Source organism: Tupaia chinensis, unplaced genomic scaffold (assembly GCF_000334495.1).
Source record: "Tupaia chinensis unplaced genomic scaffold, TupChi_1.0 Scaffold000561_1, whole genome shotgun sequence".
In the NCBI taxonomy this organism is placed as follows: domain Eukaryota; kingdom Metazoa; phylum Chordata; class Mammalia; order Scandentia; family Tupaiidae; genus Tupaia; species Tupaia belangeri.
The window spans coordinates 4272504-4289640 of NW_006160074.1; the positions used below are offsets into that span (position 1 = coordinate 4272504).

Here is a 17137-nt window from a genome sequence, read left to right on the forward strand (position 1 = left end):
GCCCCAAATCCTGAGAATGGAGAAGGGAAAGCAGTGTGGCCATCAGGGGGGAGGAGGGTGTGCTTTCTCACTTTCTTTCTCTCTCTCTATCCCCCTCTCTCTCTCCAATGAGCCCACACACCCTATAGCAAAACCAAAACTAAAAGTAAACAAATAAATGCTAGATGCTTGAATAGACAGTTTTATTATAGAATTAAAAAATAAACAAAAGGAGCAGGACTCACTTGCAGAAGAGGGAAAATAGCAAAAAGAAGAAAAATATTTTACCCACATATAAAATTAAAAAAACACAAATTAAAATAAGATGTCATTTCCTACTCTACCTAATTGGTATTCCAGCACTGGGAAACAGGCACTCTTTTTTTTTCTTTTTTTTCTTTTTCCCCTCCCAAAGGGTGAAAGTGCTTGCCAGAGAGAGATGCAGAAAGGAAGAGAAAGAAAGCACCCCCAGTGGGTTGTGGTCATGTGGAAATCCCTTCACTTCTATTTCTTCACCCTGTCAGGATTTGGGGTACATAAGCACATATGTTGGGTATATTTTTTAAGTCACCAGAGCTGGAAGTTGACCTGTGCAGTGGATCATGTGGAATCCAGCTCCCCTTAATCGGTAGGGCAGAGGGTTAGCCCAAATCAGGCACTCTAACAGTGTTGATGGGAACTGAAATCACATTGTAGGATAATTTGGCATTAACTAGCAATTAAAGTATTCAAATCCTGGGGCCAGAAGCTGGAGTAGTGGCTAAGGTGCTGGACTCACACATGGTCAACTGAGGTTCAAGTTGTAGACCCAGTGGCTTGAACTTCATATTGGGTGTGTGTGAAATCCTGAGAGGAGACCAGAGAAGAAAGGACTGAGGTGTAACCATCCCTCCTGTGAAGTGGTTTCTCACTTTCTGTCTGTTTGTCTCTGTGTTTCTGGTGAGCATATGACCCATAATAAAAATCTGTTAAAAAAAAAAAAAGTATTCATGGGGGCCAGCAGGTGGTATTTTGGTTGACGGACTGGATACTCCTACATGGCCGACCACAGTTCGAGTCCCAGACCTCGTGGCTTACTTTCTCACTTTCCCTCCCTCTCTCTCTGTCTCTCTCTGGTCAAATTAAAATAAATGAAGGAATAAATAAAATAAAAATAAATAGTTTTTAAAAAGTACTGGGACCAGCAGTTAACATAATGGCTATGTTGCTAAACTCCCATGTAGCCGACTGCAGTTTGAGTCCTGGACACGGTGGCTTAAACTCACACCGGGCGCATGGGCGTGTGTGCCCAAGATCCTGAGAGGAGAATAGAGGAGAAGGGATTGTGATGTGGCCATAACTCCATTCAGATCTTTTATCCTAGCAATTTTATTATTTTTTTTATCAGAGATAGGGTCTTGCTATATTACCCAGGCTGGAGTGCAGTGGCTATTCACAGGTACGATTCCACTATTGATCAGCATGGGAGTTTTGACCTGCTCCCTTTCTGACCTGGGCTGGTGCACCTCTCCTTAGGCATCCTGGTAGTTCCCCACACCCGGGAGGTCACCATATTGATGCCAGACTTAGTGCGGACACTCAACTGGCATAGCACACTACAACCCAGAGTTCCTGGGCTCAAGTCATCCTCCTGTCTCAGCTTCACGGGTAGCTGGGATTAGAGACGTATGCCACTGTGCCCAGCACAATTTTATTGTTTCAATTCATCCCCTAAAAATAAAATATATAAGCCAGCTAGTGGCCTGGTGGTTAAGGTGCTGGATTTCTACATGGGTGACCATGGTTCGAGTCCCAGACCTGGAGGCTTGAAAATTATGCTAAGTAGGACCAGTAGATGGCATAATGGTTACATGGCTGGACTCCAACATGGCTGACCATGGTTTAAGTCCTGGACTGGAGGCTTAAACCTCATGCCATGTGCATGTGCTTGTGTACATGCCCAAGATCCTAAGAGAAGAAGGGATTGTGATGTGGCCACTTCCCTGGGGGGGTGACTTATCACTTTCTGTTTCTGTCTCTCTGGCAAATGCACTCACCCTATAGCAAAAATCTCTCTTAAAAAAAAAAAATTACATTGAGTGCATGTGCGTGTGTACCCAAAATCCTGATAGGAGACTGGAGGAGAAGAGATTGTGGTATGATCATCCCCTCAAGGGTAATTTCTCGCTGTTCCTCTCTGTCTGTCTGTCTCTTTCCAGGAAATGCAAATGCTCTATGGCAAAACAAACAAACAAACAAAACAAACAAAAAAACCCCCCCAAACTAAAAATATCCAAAATATTTTAAATGTAATGCATAAGGCTGTAAATTCTATTAGGTAATTAAACAAAAACATAGTAAATGTTGTAATTTCCCATTGATTGAGAACAAGGTAAATAAGGCATGGAACACCTATACAACAGAATAATACGCCCTATTGGGCCAGCCCCATCCCTAGAAGTTAAAGGAGCTAGATCCTGCATAGTTCGAATCTCAGACCTAGCAGCTTTAAAAACAAGCTAGGCATGTTTGTATATGTGTCCCAGATTCCGATAGGATGAAGAAATGAAGAAGGGATTCCCGTGTAACCACACCCCATTAGGGTGCTTTCTATCTCCCTCTTTCTGTCTCTCTCTGGTGAACACACATACCCTCTGTCAAATTTTAAAAAAGGGGGAGAATATCATGCACTACTATGGGGCCAGCAAGTGGCATGGTGGTGAAGTGGTTAAGCTGCTGGATTCCCACATGACTAACCTCTGTTAGAGTCCGAAATCTGGGGGCTTGAAATATCAAGCCAGGGGCATGTGTGTGCACGCCTAAAATTCCAGGAATAGAGGAGAAAGAAGTGTGGTGTAGCCATCCTCCCTGAGGGGTGATTTCTCACTTTCTCTCTCTGTCTCTCTCCAGCAAATGCAAGTGTCCTATGGCAAAAATCTAAAAAGAAAACGAAAAAAAAGTAGGTATATCGGGCCAGTAGCTGGTGTGGTAGTTAAAGGCACTGGACTCACATGGCTGACTATAGTTCAAGTCCTGGACCCAGCAGCTTGCTTTCTCACTTTCCTTCTCTCTCTCTCTTCTCTTTCTTTGTCTGGTAAGTGCATGTGACGTATAACAAATTAAAACTAAATAAATAAATAAATAAATAAATAAATAAATAAATAAATAAATATTTTTCTTAAAGTTTAATGAACTTTATTTATTTTAATTTGACCAGAGAAAGACAGAGTGAGAGAGTGAGAGAGAGAAAAAGGGAAATTGAGAAAGCAAATCACTGGGTCTGAGATTCAAACTGCAGCTGGCCATGCGGAGTCCAGAGCCCTTAACCACCATGGCACCTGCTGGCCCCATATAATTCTTATTTTTTTAAAGACTCAATTATTTAATTTTATTTATTATTATTGTTATTTTTTTCAATTTACTATATAGGACACATGAATTCATCAGAGAGAGAGAAAAAAAAAAAAGAGAAGGGAGAAAGGAAGTGAGAAAACAAGCTGCCAGGTCCATGGGCATGAACCATGGTCAGCCATATGGGAATTCAGCACCTTAACCATCATGTCACCTGCTGGCCCCATCATGTAAAAATAATTTTTTTCTTTTTCTTTTTTTGGAGGGGTTTTTGCTATAGGGCGCGTGTGCTCGCCAGACAGACAGAGACAGAGAGACAGAAAGCGAGAAATCACCATTGGGGGGGACGGCCACGCTGCAGTCCCTTCTCCTCCATTCTCCTCTCGGAATCTTGGGCACGCACGCACAGGCAACCGGTGTGAGTTTTAAGCCACTGGGTCTGGGACACGAACCGTGGTCTACTACATGGGAGTCCAGTGATACAGCCATTACGCTAACTGCTGGTCCCGTTTTTTCTTTTCTTTTTTTTTATGGGGAGATTTTTGCTATAGGGTGCATGTGCTCACCAGAGAGAAATCATCCCCCATGGGGGATGGCCACACCACAATCCTTTCTCCTCGATTTTTCTCTTGTGATTTTGGGCATACACGCACAAGCACCTGGCAATGAGTTTTAAGCTGCTGGGTCCAGGACTCACCCATGCAGCTGACTGTAACCGTGCCTTAACGTCCATTTTACCTGCTGGCTCAGGTTCTGTAGTTTCAATAGTCGTATTTTATTATTAAATCAGGTTAGATTATAAAACTAATACATTCTTTTTTTTTTGAGAGGTTTTTGCTTTAGAGCATGTGCATTCACCGGAGAGACAGAGACAGAAAGCAAGAAATCCCTCCCCGCTGGGTCTGGGACTTGAACTGCAGTCAGCCATGTGAGAGAGTCCAGTGGCCTTAACTAACATAATACCTGCTGGCCCCAAAATACTACTTTTTTTTTTTTTTGAGAGGTCATGCACTCACCAGACAGACAGAAAGTGAGAAATCACTCCCCCGGGTGATGGCCACACTGCAATCCCTTCTCCTCTATTCTCCTCTCAGAATCTTGGGCGTGAGTTTAAGCCACCGGATCCAGGACTCAAACCAAGGTTGACAACATGGGAGTCCAGCGACATAGCCATTATGCCAACTGCTGGTTCCCCCCCAAAAAGATTTCTTAAAAAAAAAAAAAAAAAAAAAGGGATTGGTAGTGACACAGAAAAACATTTGATACTTATTAAGTGAAAAAAGCAATTTGCAAAACAATATGTATATCATTATCTAGTTTCTATTTTTATAAAATACATAATTTGTGTATATTAGACACACCCACACAGAAAGAAATTAAGACATATATGCCAAACTCTTAGCAGCCTATGTCTATGAGGTAGAATTATAGGACCTTTCATATTACATAATTTTAACTATTGCAAATTTTTTTTTTTTGTCTCTTTTTTTTACTAAAGAGATTTTTGCTATAGGGCACGTGCACTTACCGGAGAGAGAGACAGAGACAGAGTGAGCAATCACTCCCTGGAGGGATGGTCATATTGCAATCCCTTCTCCATTCTCCTCTCGGTATCTTGGGCATGCATACACATGCGACAAGCGTGAGTTTTAAGTCACGGGATCCAGGACTGGAACAGAGGCCGACTATGTGTGAGTCCAGCAACGTAACCATTACACCTTCTGCTGGTCCCGCAAATTATTTTCTTTAAATGCCAGAGGGCTCTTGTACTCACCAGAGAGTGAGTAAGAAATGGCACACACACATACAAAAAAGAACATTACAAGAAAACAAAAACAGAGAAACAGAGAAAGAAAGTGTCCTGATGGGGCCTAGTGACCTTACAATTCTTTTCCCTCCAATCCTCCCTCCTGTTAGGATCCTAGGAGCACAAGCACATGCCTAGAGTGTTTCTTCAAGCTGCCAGGGCAGGGTCTTGAATCCTGGTCGGCCACGTGGGATCTGGCTTTCTCTGCACAACAATTAACCGCTATGCCACGGGGCCAGTCCACTAATACAAATTTTAAGCAAGCACTATTTTCTTTTCTAAACAGGGCATACAATTTAGATATTACTTTATTCTGGGATAAGACATAAGCCATTCTTCTTCATCCTCATAACCATTTCTCATCTCATCTCTCTCTTTTTTGCACACACTTTTTTTTTTGGAGAGGTTTTTGCTATAGGGCACGTGCGCTCGCCAGACAGACAGAGAGAGACAGAGAGACAGAAAGCGAGAAATCAGCCCCCAGGGGGGAAGGTCATGCCGCAATCCCTTCTCCTTCATTCTTCTCTCGGGATCTTGGGCATGCATGCACACGCGCCCGGCGTGAGTTTTAAGCCACCGGGTCCGGGACGCGAACCGCAGTCGACTACGTGGGAGTCCAGCGACATAGCCATTACGCTAACTGCTGGTTCCCCATAAACTCTTGATTCATAAGATCATCCCTGAAGATACTTCTCACTCAAGGCATCATCCCTTTGGAAAATTTTTTTTATCATTACTCACACTCTGACAGCCTTTTGCAGATTCCCACTCTCAAACCTTGACTCAAATAGTAGAGTGTTATCTTCCGGTCCTTGCAATGTGACAGCAATCTCCTTGATAATTCCTCGCTTGCCTCCCACTCTGGAGTTGGTGAAATAGGAACCTTCTGTGGGTACTGCAAGTAAGAGACATATTTAGGCGAGGTTTCCCTCATAAACCATTAATCTAGCAATTACAGGAATCCCCTTTTGTCCATGAGAGTTACATCCTTAGTCCACCAGAGAAGAAGAGATTACTGCAGAGTGACCATTCCCTAGGAAGGTGCTTTCTTGAGCCCACCCCCACCCTGATCCCCAGTCTGTCTCTCTTTGGAGAGCATATATACCCTTTTGCAAAAAAAAAAATTTTTTTGAGTTTTTTTTTTTGCTATAGGGTGCATGTGCTTGCTGGAAAGACAGAGACAGACAGACAGAAAGTGAGAAATCAGCCCCCAGGGGGGATGGCCACGCTGCAATCCCTTCTCCCCCGTTCTCCTCTTGAGATCTTGGGCATGCACGCACATGCGCCTGGAGTGAGATTAAGCCACCAGGTCCGGGTCTTGAACCACGGTCGACTACATGGGAGTCCAACGACATAGCCATTACACTAACTTTTGGTACCCCCTTTTTGCAAAATTAAAAAAAAATCACTTTATTATAGAGGCTATATTTATTAAAACACTGTTATTAATCATTCATTGTTCAGGGTAATCATAATACCTGAATCTAATTGATAAACTACTATGCCTTTTTCCTCTCCTACAATTTCTGGTACTTTTTCATTTCCTGTAGGTTGATAGAAATATTCTGGTCGAGGTGGAACCCATTCTGAAAGACATAATACGTACATATTAAGAAATAATTTAAAAGGTACTATCCAAACTGATATGAAATAATAATTATTATTCAAATGGCTAGTTTGGTCAAATCAAACCAAATTCCCACCCCAGTTCCCAGTTTATAAATTTAACTATGTTTTGATTCTGTCCATAAAGACAATGATGAGACTTTGTACAAAACGTTATATAGTGAAATAATAAATTTTAAGTAGCAGTCTTAAGCTGGAGGGGCCAGCTGATGGCATGGTGGTTAATGTACTGGATTCCCACATGGCTGACTGCAGTTCAAATCCTGGACAAGACAACATGAAAATCACACAGGGTGGGGCTGGTAGGTGGTGTGATTAAGGGCACTGGACTCCCACATGGCTGACTACCGTTCAAGTCCTGGACCTGGCGGCTTTCTCTTTCTCTTCCCCATTCCCCTGGTCAAATTAAAATAAAGTTAAATAAAAATTAAAAAAAAAAAAAAGAAAAGAAAATCACATCGGGCACGTGGTGTGCATGCCCACAATCCCAAAAGGAGAATGGAGTAGAAGAGATTATGGTGTGGCTATCCCCCATGGGAGTGATTTCTGACTTTCCCTTTCTCTCTTTCTCTTTCCATTGAGTGCATACGCCTTTCAAAGAAAAAAAAAATCAAGCCAGAAAAATCAAAATAGTTTCTGCAACAGCTTTTTAAAATGTGCCCAACCAGTCAATAATGCAGTGCTCTGCGATATTGGACCCACATGGCGAGGTCCTAGGTTGAAATCTCAGGGCCGGGGCCAGCAGTTGGCATGGTGGTTAAAGGCGCTGGATTCCCACATGGCCAACCATGGTTCGAGTCCTGGACCTGGTGGCTTGCTTTCTCACTCTCTTCCCATCTCTCTCTCTCACTCTATCCCTCTCTGGTCAAACTGAAATAAACAAATGAATAAATAATAAATAAAAAGTTAAATAAAATAATTATTAAAAAAAAAAAAGAAATCCCAGGGCCTCCTAGTGAGTGTGTGTATGTCACTGAGCACATACATGTGATGACTCAGGGCTTCCCAGTACATACATGTGTATACACACATACACACACTGAACACATACATGTAATGACCCAGTGCCTCCCAATACACGTACACACACACACGTGATGACCCAGGGCCTCCCAGTAAACACACACCCTGAACACATAAATGTGATGACTTAAGGCCTCCCGGTATGTGTGTGTGTATATGTGTGTGCATATATGTATGTGTATATATACACACATATACATATATTTTAATTATATATAAATAATATATGTATAATTTAATATATACACATACATACATGTACTGAACACACACATGTGATGACACAGGCTGGCTTAGGCTGGATTGTATTGTAATGTTACCTTATTGGAGGTAACTGTCCCTTTTTCTTTCATGGAATAAATAAACTAACTTAGGGCCAGCCAGAGGTATGGTGGCTTGAGGTAGCTGGATCCCACATAGCTGACTGCCTGGGTCTAGTCTGACGAGTGGCTTGAGAAACACACTGGGCATGTGTGTGTAATGCCCCAAATTCTCTTCTCTATTCTCCTGAAAGAGAACAGAGAATAAGGGACTGCACCATGGCTATCCCCTATGGAGGGGTGGTTTTTATCACCTGCTGCCCTTCCACCCCTGTGCGTGTCTTTTCAAGGAGTACATGTGCCCTATAGCAAAATTAAATGAAAAATTGGGAGCAGAGGCCAGCTCTGCAGCACAGTGGTTAAGAGCTGGATCCCACATGACCAAGTATGGTTTGAATCCCAGCCCTGGTGACTTCAAAGATATGCCAGGTTGGGACCAGCAGTTGGTGTAATGGCTATGTTGCTTGACTCTCATGTAGTCGACCGCGGTTCAAGTCCTGGACCCGGTGGCTTAAACTCACACAGGGCACGTGTGCGTGCATGCCCGAGATGCCAAGAGGAGAATGGAGAAGGGATTGCGATGTGGCCATCCTCCTGGGGGGTTGATTTCTCGCTTTCTGTCTCTTTCTGTCTTTCTAGCGAGCACACGCACGCTATAGCAAAAACCTCTCAAAAAAAAAAAAAACCCAAAAAACAAAAAACAAAAAACATGGGATAGAGGAAAGAATGGACTAAGGGAGATTTGTAGCTTGACCAGACTCACACAAGGTGTGCCCATGTGCCTTCTGGCATTGAAAAAAAAATTGGTCCTGAGCTTCCTTCAAGCTGGGAAAATATAATCAGATAGATACTTTTCGTTACCATAGAGGAACAAGTCTATCAATTCTTTCAGAGAAAACAAGGCTTTTTCATTAGCACTGAATTAATAAAAATCTCTTCTATGTGACTTGGGCAGCTTGTAAATATTTTAAATATAGTACCCTGGGGGGTCAGCAGGTGGCATGGTGGGTAAGGCAGCTGGACTCCCACATGGCTGATTGTGGTTTGAGTCCAAGACCTGGCAGCTTGCCTTTTTTTTTTTTTTGGAGAGGTTTGCTATAGGACGTGTGCACTCGCCAGAAAGAGAGACAGAGAGACACAAAGTGAGGAATCACCCCCAGGGAGGATGGTCATGCCGCAATCCCTTCATTCTCCTCTCAGGATCTTGGGCACGCACGTACATGCGTCCGACATGAGTTTAAGCTACTGGGTCTGAGACTCGAACAGCGGTCGACCACATGGGAGTCCAGCGACATAGCCATTACACCAACTGCTGGTCCCCCTGGCAGCTTGCTTTCACACTTTTCTTCTCTCTCTCTCTCTCTCTGGTCAACTTTGATAAGAAATAATAATAATAATAATAATGACAATGAATAAAATTAAATAAAAATAATTCTTTAAAAAAAATATATAGTAGGCTGGGCTGGCAAGTGACATGGTGGTTAAAGGTGCTGGATTCCCACATAGCCAACTGCAGTCTGAGACCCGGACTTGGCGGCTTGCTTTCTAGCTTTCCCTTTCGTGCTCTCTCTCTGGTCAAATTAAAAAATATTAACAACAAATGGAATTAATTAAATAAGTAATTCTGAAAATAATAAATAAATAAATACAGTAGCCACTGATGAAAGCCAAGGGCTTATAAAGACACAACTAGTTAAAATAATGATTTTTTTTTTTGAGAGTTTTTTTCACTAAAGGGAGTGTGTGCTCGCCAGAAGGATGAGAGACAGAGAGATAGAAAGCGAGAAATCACCCCCAAGGGGGATGGCCATGCGGCAACCCCTTCTCCTCCATTCTCCTCCTGGGATCTTGGGCACGCACGCACATGCGCCCAGCGTGAGTTTAAGCCGCCGGGTCCAGGACGTGAACCGCGGTCAACTACGTGGGAGTCCAGCGACATAGCCATTACGCTAACTGCTGGTCCCTGATTTTTTTTTTAACAAATTACTTTATTTAACTTTATTTATCTATCTATTTATTTTAATTTGATCAGAGAGGGAGGGAGGGAGGGAGGGGGTGGGGGAGAGAGAGAGCGCGCGCACGAGAGAGAGCAAGCCACTAGATCTGGGACTCAAGTCGTGTGGGAATCCAGTGCCCTCAACCGCCATGCCACCTGCTCGCCCCAAGTGAGAAAGTAAGCTATCAGGTCTGGGACTTGAAGAACTGCAGTCTGCCATGTGGGAATCCAGCACCTTAACCATCATGCCACCTGCTGGCACCCAGCATGATTTTCAAGCCACCAGGTCCAGGGCTTCAATTGTGGTCAGCCATGTGGGGGTCTAGCACTTTAACCACCATGCCACCTGTTGGTCATATTTTTTTCTTTTTAAAGGTTATTCATTAATTCCTTCCATGAGTGCGAACGAGACAGACAGAAAAAGATAGACATCCCCAGTGAAGTCCCCACGCCACAATCTACCCAGTCTCAAATAGCCCAGATCCTAAGCACATGTGTGCCCGGCATGTACCGGGAGGCTTTGGGACATGAAAATGGGACCTTCCCATGTGGGAACAGGATCACAGAGCAGCTTGTTTCTGAGGTGCCACGGGCTAGCCCCAATGCTAATTCCTTAAAGGGGATGGGACATGAAGGGGCTTTGACAATTCAGTGTGTATGTGTGTGTGTTTGTGCACAAGTACTTTTTTTTTCTTCAGACAGGGCCTCACTATGCTGCCCCCGTGAGCTCATGATCCTCCTGCCTCAGTATCCTGAATAGCTGGAACTCCAGGTGTGTTTAATACCCCGTCCGGCTTTTTTCAAGGTAGGCCAGGAAATGAACCTGAGTCTTCCATGTTCCCTTAACCTGCCACGCAGCAGCATCCAATGTACATTACTGTGGTTGGGCCAGACAATCCAGTCTAAACAATAGTTGAGTTTCCTTGAAATTTTTAAAGTTGCTTTTTTAAAGATCTGTGGTAGAGCCAGCAGGAGGCGTTGTGGTTAAGGTGTTAGACTCCCACATGGCTGACTGCAATCTGAGTCCTGGACCTGGTGGCTTGCTTTCTCACATTCCCCCTCACTCTGTTTCTCTCTGGTGAGCATACATGCCCTATAGAAAATTTACAAATGACAACAATAAATAAAATACATTTTTTGAGAGAGATTTTTGCAAGTGTGCTCGCCAGAGAGAGATGGACAGAAAGCAAGACATTACCCCCAGAGGGGATGGCCACACCACAGTCCCTTTTACATTCTCCTCTTGGGATCTTGGGCACACATGCATACATGCCCAGCATGAGGCTTAAGCCACCAGGTCTAGGATTTGAACCATAGTCAACTACATGGGAGTCCAGCAATGTAACCATTACGCCATCTGCTGATTCCAAAATAAATAACGATTTTTTTAAAAAGACCTTGTGGTTTGGGGCCAGCAGGTGGCATGGTGGTAAAAGCACTGGACACCCACACGGCTGACCATGGTTTAAGTCCCAGACTGGGTGGCTTGCTTTCTCACTCTTTTTCTCACTTGGTCTCACTCTTTCTCTCTCTGGTCAAATTTTAATAAATAAATAAATGGATAAGTAAAGTTAAATAATGTAATTTTTTTTTTCTTTTTTTGGAGAGGTTTTTGCTGTAGGGTGCATGGGCTTGCCAGAAAGAGAGACAGAACGCGAGAAATCACCCCCCAGGGGGGATGGCCACGCCGCAATCTCTTCTCCTCCATTCTCCTCTCGGGATCTTGGGCACACATGCGCACGCGCCCGGTGTGAGTTTAAGCCTCTGGGTCCGAGACTCAAACCGCGGTCGACTATGTGTGAGTCCAGCGACATAGCCATTACGCTAACTGCTGGTCCCAATAATGTAATTCTTAAAAAAAAAAAGACCTTGTGGTTTGCTGGATACCAGTATAATAATTTGGTTACTAATTCCAGTTTCCCACTTTTTCCCTGCTCTTGGAACTAAATCTTGAATCCTCACAGGAATTCTAAGTCTAATACACATACACACAAAGTTCTGTGTTTTTTTTTAATTATTTATTTTATTTATTCATTCATTTATTTTAATTTGACCAGAGAGAGACAGAGAGAGAGAGAGAGAGAGAGAGAAAGTAAGAAATCCAGCCTCCAGGTCTAGGACTCAAACCATGGTTGGCCATGTGGGAGTATCTGGAGCCTTACCCACCCTGCCACTTGCTGGTCCCTCCTTTTTTTTGAGAGAGATTTTTGCTATAGGATACATGTACTTGCCAGAGAGACAGAAAGCAAGAATCCGCTCCCCAGGGGGCTTGTGATATGGCCATGCCGCAATCTCTTCTCTTCCACTCTCCTCTTGGGATCTTGGGCATGCATGCACATGTGCCCAACGTGAGTTTGAAGCCCCCAAGTCTAGGACTTGAACCATGATCATCTATGTGAGAGTCCAGTGATGTAACCATTACGCTGTCTACTGGTCCTCAAGTTCTGCTGTTTTATACAGGCAACAGGAAAGCCTCTTGTTTGGTCACACCAACTTGGACTTTTGTCTAAAAACTATACAGCGTAGGGGCAGATGGTTCTAGAACACCCAGTCATTGCACCCCTCAAAAACACTTCCCTTCTCATTTCCAAACATGCTGAGAACAGTGCTGTCTCTGGCAGGCCACATTAAGTGAGCCCCTCTCCATATTTTCACCCTCATTTCTTATCTCTCATTCTCAATAAATGCTCCATGTTTGCCTAAACACACCATGCCATTTTTGTTTCCTCTAACTGGAATATTTTTATTTGACTCTCTCAACTAGATCATTTCTTTTTTTTAAAAAAGAATTATTTCATTTAACTTTATTTATTTATTCATTTGTTTATTTCAATTTGACCAAAGAGGAACAGAGACAGAGAGAGACAGAGAGAGAGAGAAAGCCACCAGGTCCGGGACTCGAACTGTAGTTGGCCTTGTGGGAATTTAGCGCCTTTTACCACCATGCCACCTGCTGGCCCTCAACTAGATCATTTCAAACTCATCTTTTAAAAATTTTTTTTGGAGAGGTTTTTGCTATAGGGCGTGTGTGCTTGCCAGAAAGACAGAGAGACAGAGAGACAGAAAGCGAGAAATCACTCCCCAGGGGGGATGGCCACGCCGCAATCCTTTCTCCTCCATTCTCCTCTCGGGATCCTGGGCACGCACGCACACATGCCTGGTGTGAGTTTAAGCCACCAGATCCGGGACTCGAACCGCGGTCGACTACATGGGAGTCCAGCGACATAGCCATTTTGACAACTGCTGGTCCCTTGAACTCATCTTTTATGTCAACTCCTTTTCAAAATCTATACTAACTTTCGGGCTTGGTGAGGGGTTCCCAGAGGGACCAAGCTCTACACGATTGCCTGGTAAAACATTCAACTTCCCCCACAGTTTGAGGATGTGTGTTTCCACACTGTTCATTGCTGTATCTCTAGCACCAAGCACTGGGCATATGAGAAATGCTAGTACATGTTTACTGAATGCATTTTATAGAGCGGAGTGAGAAAATAAAACATAACCAGTTTATCCAGCAGTCTAATGCAGAGACATGATTCTTGGGAGACATAAGTACTCCAGAAACGAGAAAAGTTCCCACTTCTCATTGTGGTCACTTTTGTAAATGCTTCATGAATGGGCGCAGAAGATTCTACTTGTATCAAGAGCTCACAGATAGGACCAAAAATGTCATAAAAGCCTCTTCCAAAAACCTCTCTTATTAAAAAAAAAGAAAAAGAAAAAAAGGACCAGCAGTTGGCATAACGGCTATGTCACTGGACTCCCACGTAGGAGACCACGGTTTGAGCCCTGGACCCAGTGGATTAAACTCATGCCAGGAGCATGTGCGTGCATGCTCAAGATCCCGAGAGGAGAATGGAGGAGAAGGGACTGTGGAGTTGCCATCCCCCCTGGGGGGGTGGTTTCTTGCTTTCTGTCTCTGTCTTTCTGGCAAGTGCACGTGCCCTATAGCAAAAAAACTCTCCAAAAAAAAAAAAGGGGAAAAAAGCCTCTTCATTCGTACATAAACTCCAATACATTCCAAATATAATAAAAAATAGTAAAAGCTACTGTCTTTATCAGTTATACCAAGGTTGGTAAAAATACAATTCAACCAAACATTTAATACAGTTTAAGCATCCCTGATCTGAAATGCTCCAAAATCTGAAACTTCTGAGAACCAACATGATTCCCCAAGAGGAAAACTCTACATCTGAAGGGTTGCAGTCTACATGCTGCAACACAAAAATACTGTATAACACTGCCTCAGGCTATCTGTATATGTGTACATGAAACAAAAGAATTACGTGTGTAGAATCCGTTTCCATTCCAGTGATCTCATTACATAAATGTAAGTGTTTTGAAATCTAAAATAACCTCGGAAACACTTCTGTTCCCAAACATTTTGGATAAGGGATACTGAACCTGTACTGAGATAGGAATAACATAGAGGAAAGATTTAAATATTAAATATATTATGTTTAATATATTATTTTTTGGTCTCTGGGAAAGTACTGTCCCATGCCAATCCAAAAACCTCATAGACATTCTGTTTTATCCTCTAATATGACCTTTTTTAAAAAAATTATTTTATTGGGACCAACAGTTAGTGTAACAGCTATGTTGCTTTGGTCGACCATGTGGTCGACTGTGGTTCACGTCCCGGACCTGGTGGCTTAAAACTCACGCTGGGCGTGTGTGCATGTGTGCGTGCGTGCCCAAGATCCCGAGAAGAGAATGGAGAAGGGATTGCAGCGTGGCCATCCCCCCCGGGGGGTGATTTCTCGCGTACTGTCTGTCTCTCTGTCTGTCTGGTGAGTGCACGCACCCTGTAGCAAAAAACTCTCTAAAAAAATTTTCTTTATTTAACTTTATTTATTTATTCATTTATTTTAATTTGACCAGAGAGGGGCACAGCGAGAGTGAGAGAGAAAGTGAGAAAGCCGCCAGGTCTGGGACTCCAACCACGGTCGGCCATGTTGGGGTCCAGCGCCCTCCACCATCTGGCCACCTGCAGGACTTTGGTGGGTATGCATCAGTTTCCCAGAGTTTCATCTTTTCAGGGTATGTTAACAGATACTGACTCGGTCCTACCCTAGTCTTCAGCATACAGGACTTAAAATGCTAAGGTCTTGTAGTCAAGTGTCAGAACAGCAGGACCACACACAGCAGCCACATTACCAATATGATGAATGTTTTCCTTGATGACCTCACATTCTATTGGCCACCTTGGAGCCTGCAGTGACCCACTGCTAGAGAAACAAGCAAAGAGGTCGCGAGGTTCTTGAAGACGTGGGTTCACTTCGTCCAACTCATCATAAAGAAGCTGCTTGCTTCTGAGAAGTGGTGAACTCAGCATAAATGAATCTGCCAAAGGGAAAATGAATGAGTAAACATGTTCTTTTTCCTCCTTGGGAACTTGAATGTTCATCTAAAGCAACTGAGTAACTTTAAGTGCTGTATTAAGATATTAGCACAGATGTATAAAGCTATAATGTGGTTTTCCCTTAAGGAGATTTAGTTTAGGATGGTAGAGTCAAGATTATAAAACTCACACTGGGGGAACCAGCAGTTAGTCTAATGGCTATGTCGCTGGACTCCCATGTAGCCGACCGCAGTTCCCGTCCCGGGCCTGGTGGCTTAAAACTCACATGGAGTGCATGTGTGCCCAAAATCCCTAGAGGAGAACAGAGAAGGGATTGCGGCGTGGCCATCCCCCCTGGGGGGTGATTTCTCGCTTTCTGTCTCTCTGTCTCTCTCTGTCTGGCAAGTGCATGCACCCTACAGCAAAAACCTCTTAAAAAAAAAATCACACTGGGAGCCTGTGTGTGTATGCCCAGATTCCTGAGAGGAAAAGGGATTGTGGCATGGCCATCCCCTCAGAGGGTGACTTCTCACTTTCCATCTCATTGTCTCTCTCTCTGTCTCCTTCCCGTGAGTGCATACACCCTATGGAAAGAAATTAAAATAAAAAAGAACATGAGATTTAACAAAATGGGCCTGGAAAATAGTAGGTGGCATGGTCGTTAAAGCGCTGGACTCCCATGTGGTTAATTGTAGCTTGAATCCTGGACCTGGCGTCTTGAAAATCGTGCTGAGGGGTTGGCAGGTAGCATGGTGATTGGAGTGCTGGACTCCCACATGGCCAACCACAGTTCAAGTGCCAGACCTGGCTTTCTCTCTCTCTGGTCAATTTTTTTTTGGAGAGGTTTTTGCTATAGGGCGCATGCACTTGCCAGAAAGACAGAGAGAAACAGAGAGACAGAAAGCTAGAAATCACCCGCCTGGGGGGATGGCCACGCCACAATCCCTTCTTCTCCATTCTCCTCTCGGAATCTTGGGCACACACGCACATGTGCCTGGTGTGAGTTTAAGCCACATGTGGTCTTCACAGGTGAGACACTGCAGTACAAAAACATGATATAAATTTACCTTCAGGCTTTTAACAGATGTAACGGAGGGGCCAGCAGATGGCATACCGGTTTTGTTACTGTACTCCCACATTGCTGACTGCCCCGTTTGAGTCCCAGACCTGGTGGCTTGAAAATCACACCAAACACGTGAGCGTGTGTGCATGCTAAGATCCCAGGAGGAGAATGGAGAAGGGATTATGATGTGTGGCCATCCACACAGTGGGGTGATTTCTCACTTTCCCTCTCACTGTCTCTGTCTGTCTCTGGCAAGTGCATGTGCCCTATATCAAAAGCCTTAAAGAAAAAAAAGGGGCTGACACAGAAATCAAAGTCTCAGAATGTTGATTGTTATGGGGAAAGAATATATCTAATAACTGCAAGTGACAAAATGAAAAATTTTTCAAGACATGGGGAAGTTTGGGAAAAATGAAATCTGTCAATTATTCCAAAAAATAATGAGCAAAGACAGGCCAGCAGGTGACATGGTAGTTAAGGGTGCTGGACTCCCACATGGCCAACTGTGATTTGAGTCCTAGACTCGGAGGCCTTGCTTTCTTGCTTTCTCTCTTTCTCTCTGCTCAAATTAAAAATAAATGAATAAATAAAAGTTAAATAATTCTTTTTTTTTTTTTTTTTTGAGAGGTTTTTGCTATAGGGGGTGTGC

The 17137-nt window shown here is 43.6% G+C and overlaps 1 protein-coding gene across 4 annotated transcripts in view; it reads right to left on the reverse strand.

The window, feature by feature from the left end:
• AGBL2 (AGBL carboxypeptidase 2) overlaps positions 1-17137 on the reverse strand; it is a 72993-nt gene that overhangs the window by 46930 nt on the left and 8926 nt on the right. For 2 of the 4 annotated variants that reach the window (XM_006157837.3, XM_006157834.3), the window contains exons 5-7: positions 15242-15427; positions 6595-6702; positions 5858-6011 (exon numbers count right to left, since the gene is read on the reverse strand). In XM_006157837.3, the coding sequence (XP_006157899.1) occupies positions 5858-6011; positions 6595-6702; positions 15242-15427 (448 nt within the window). The remainder of the gene's footprint in view (positions 1-5857; positions 6012-6594; positions 6703-15241; positions 15428-17137) is intronic. The other 2 variants (XM_006157835.3, XM_006157836.3) reach the window with 2 other exon arrangements.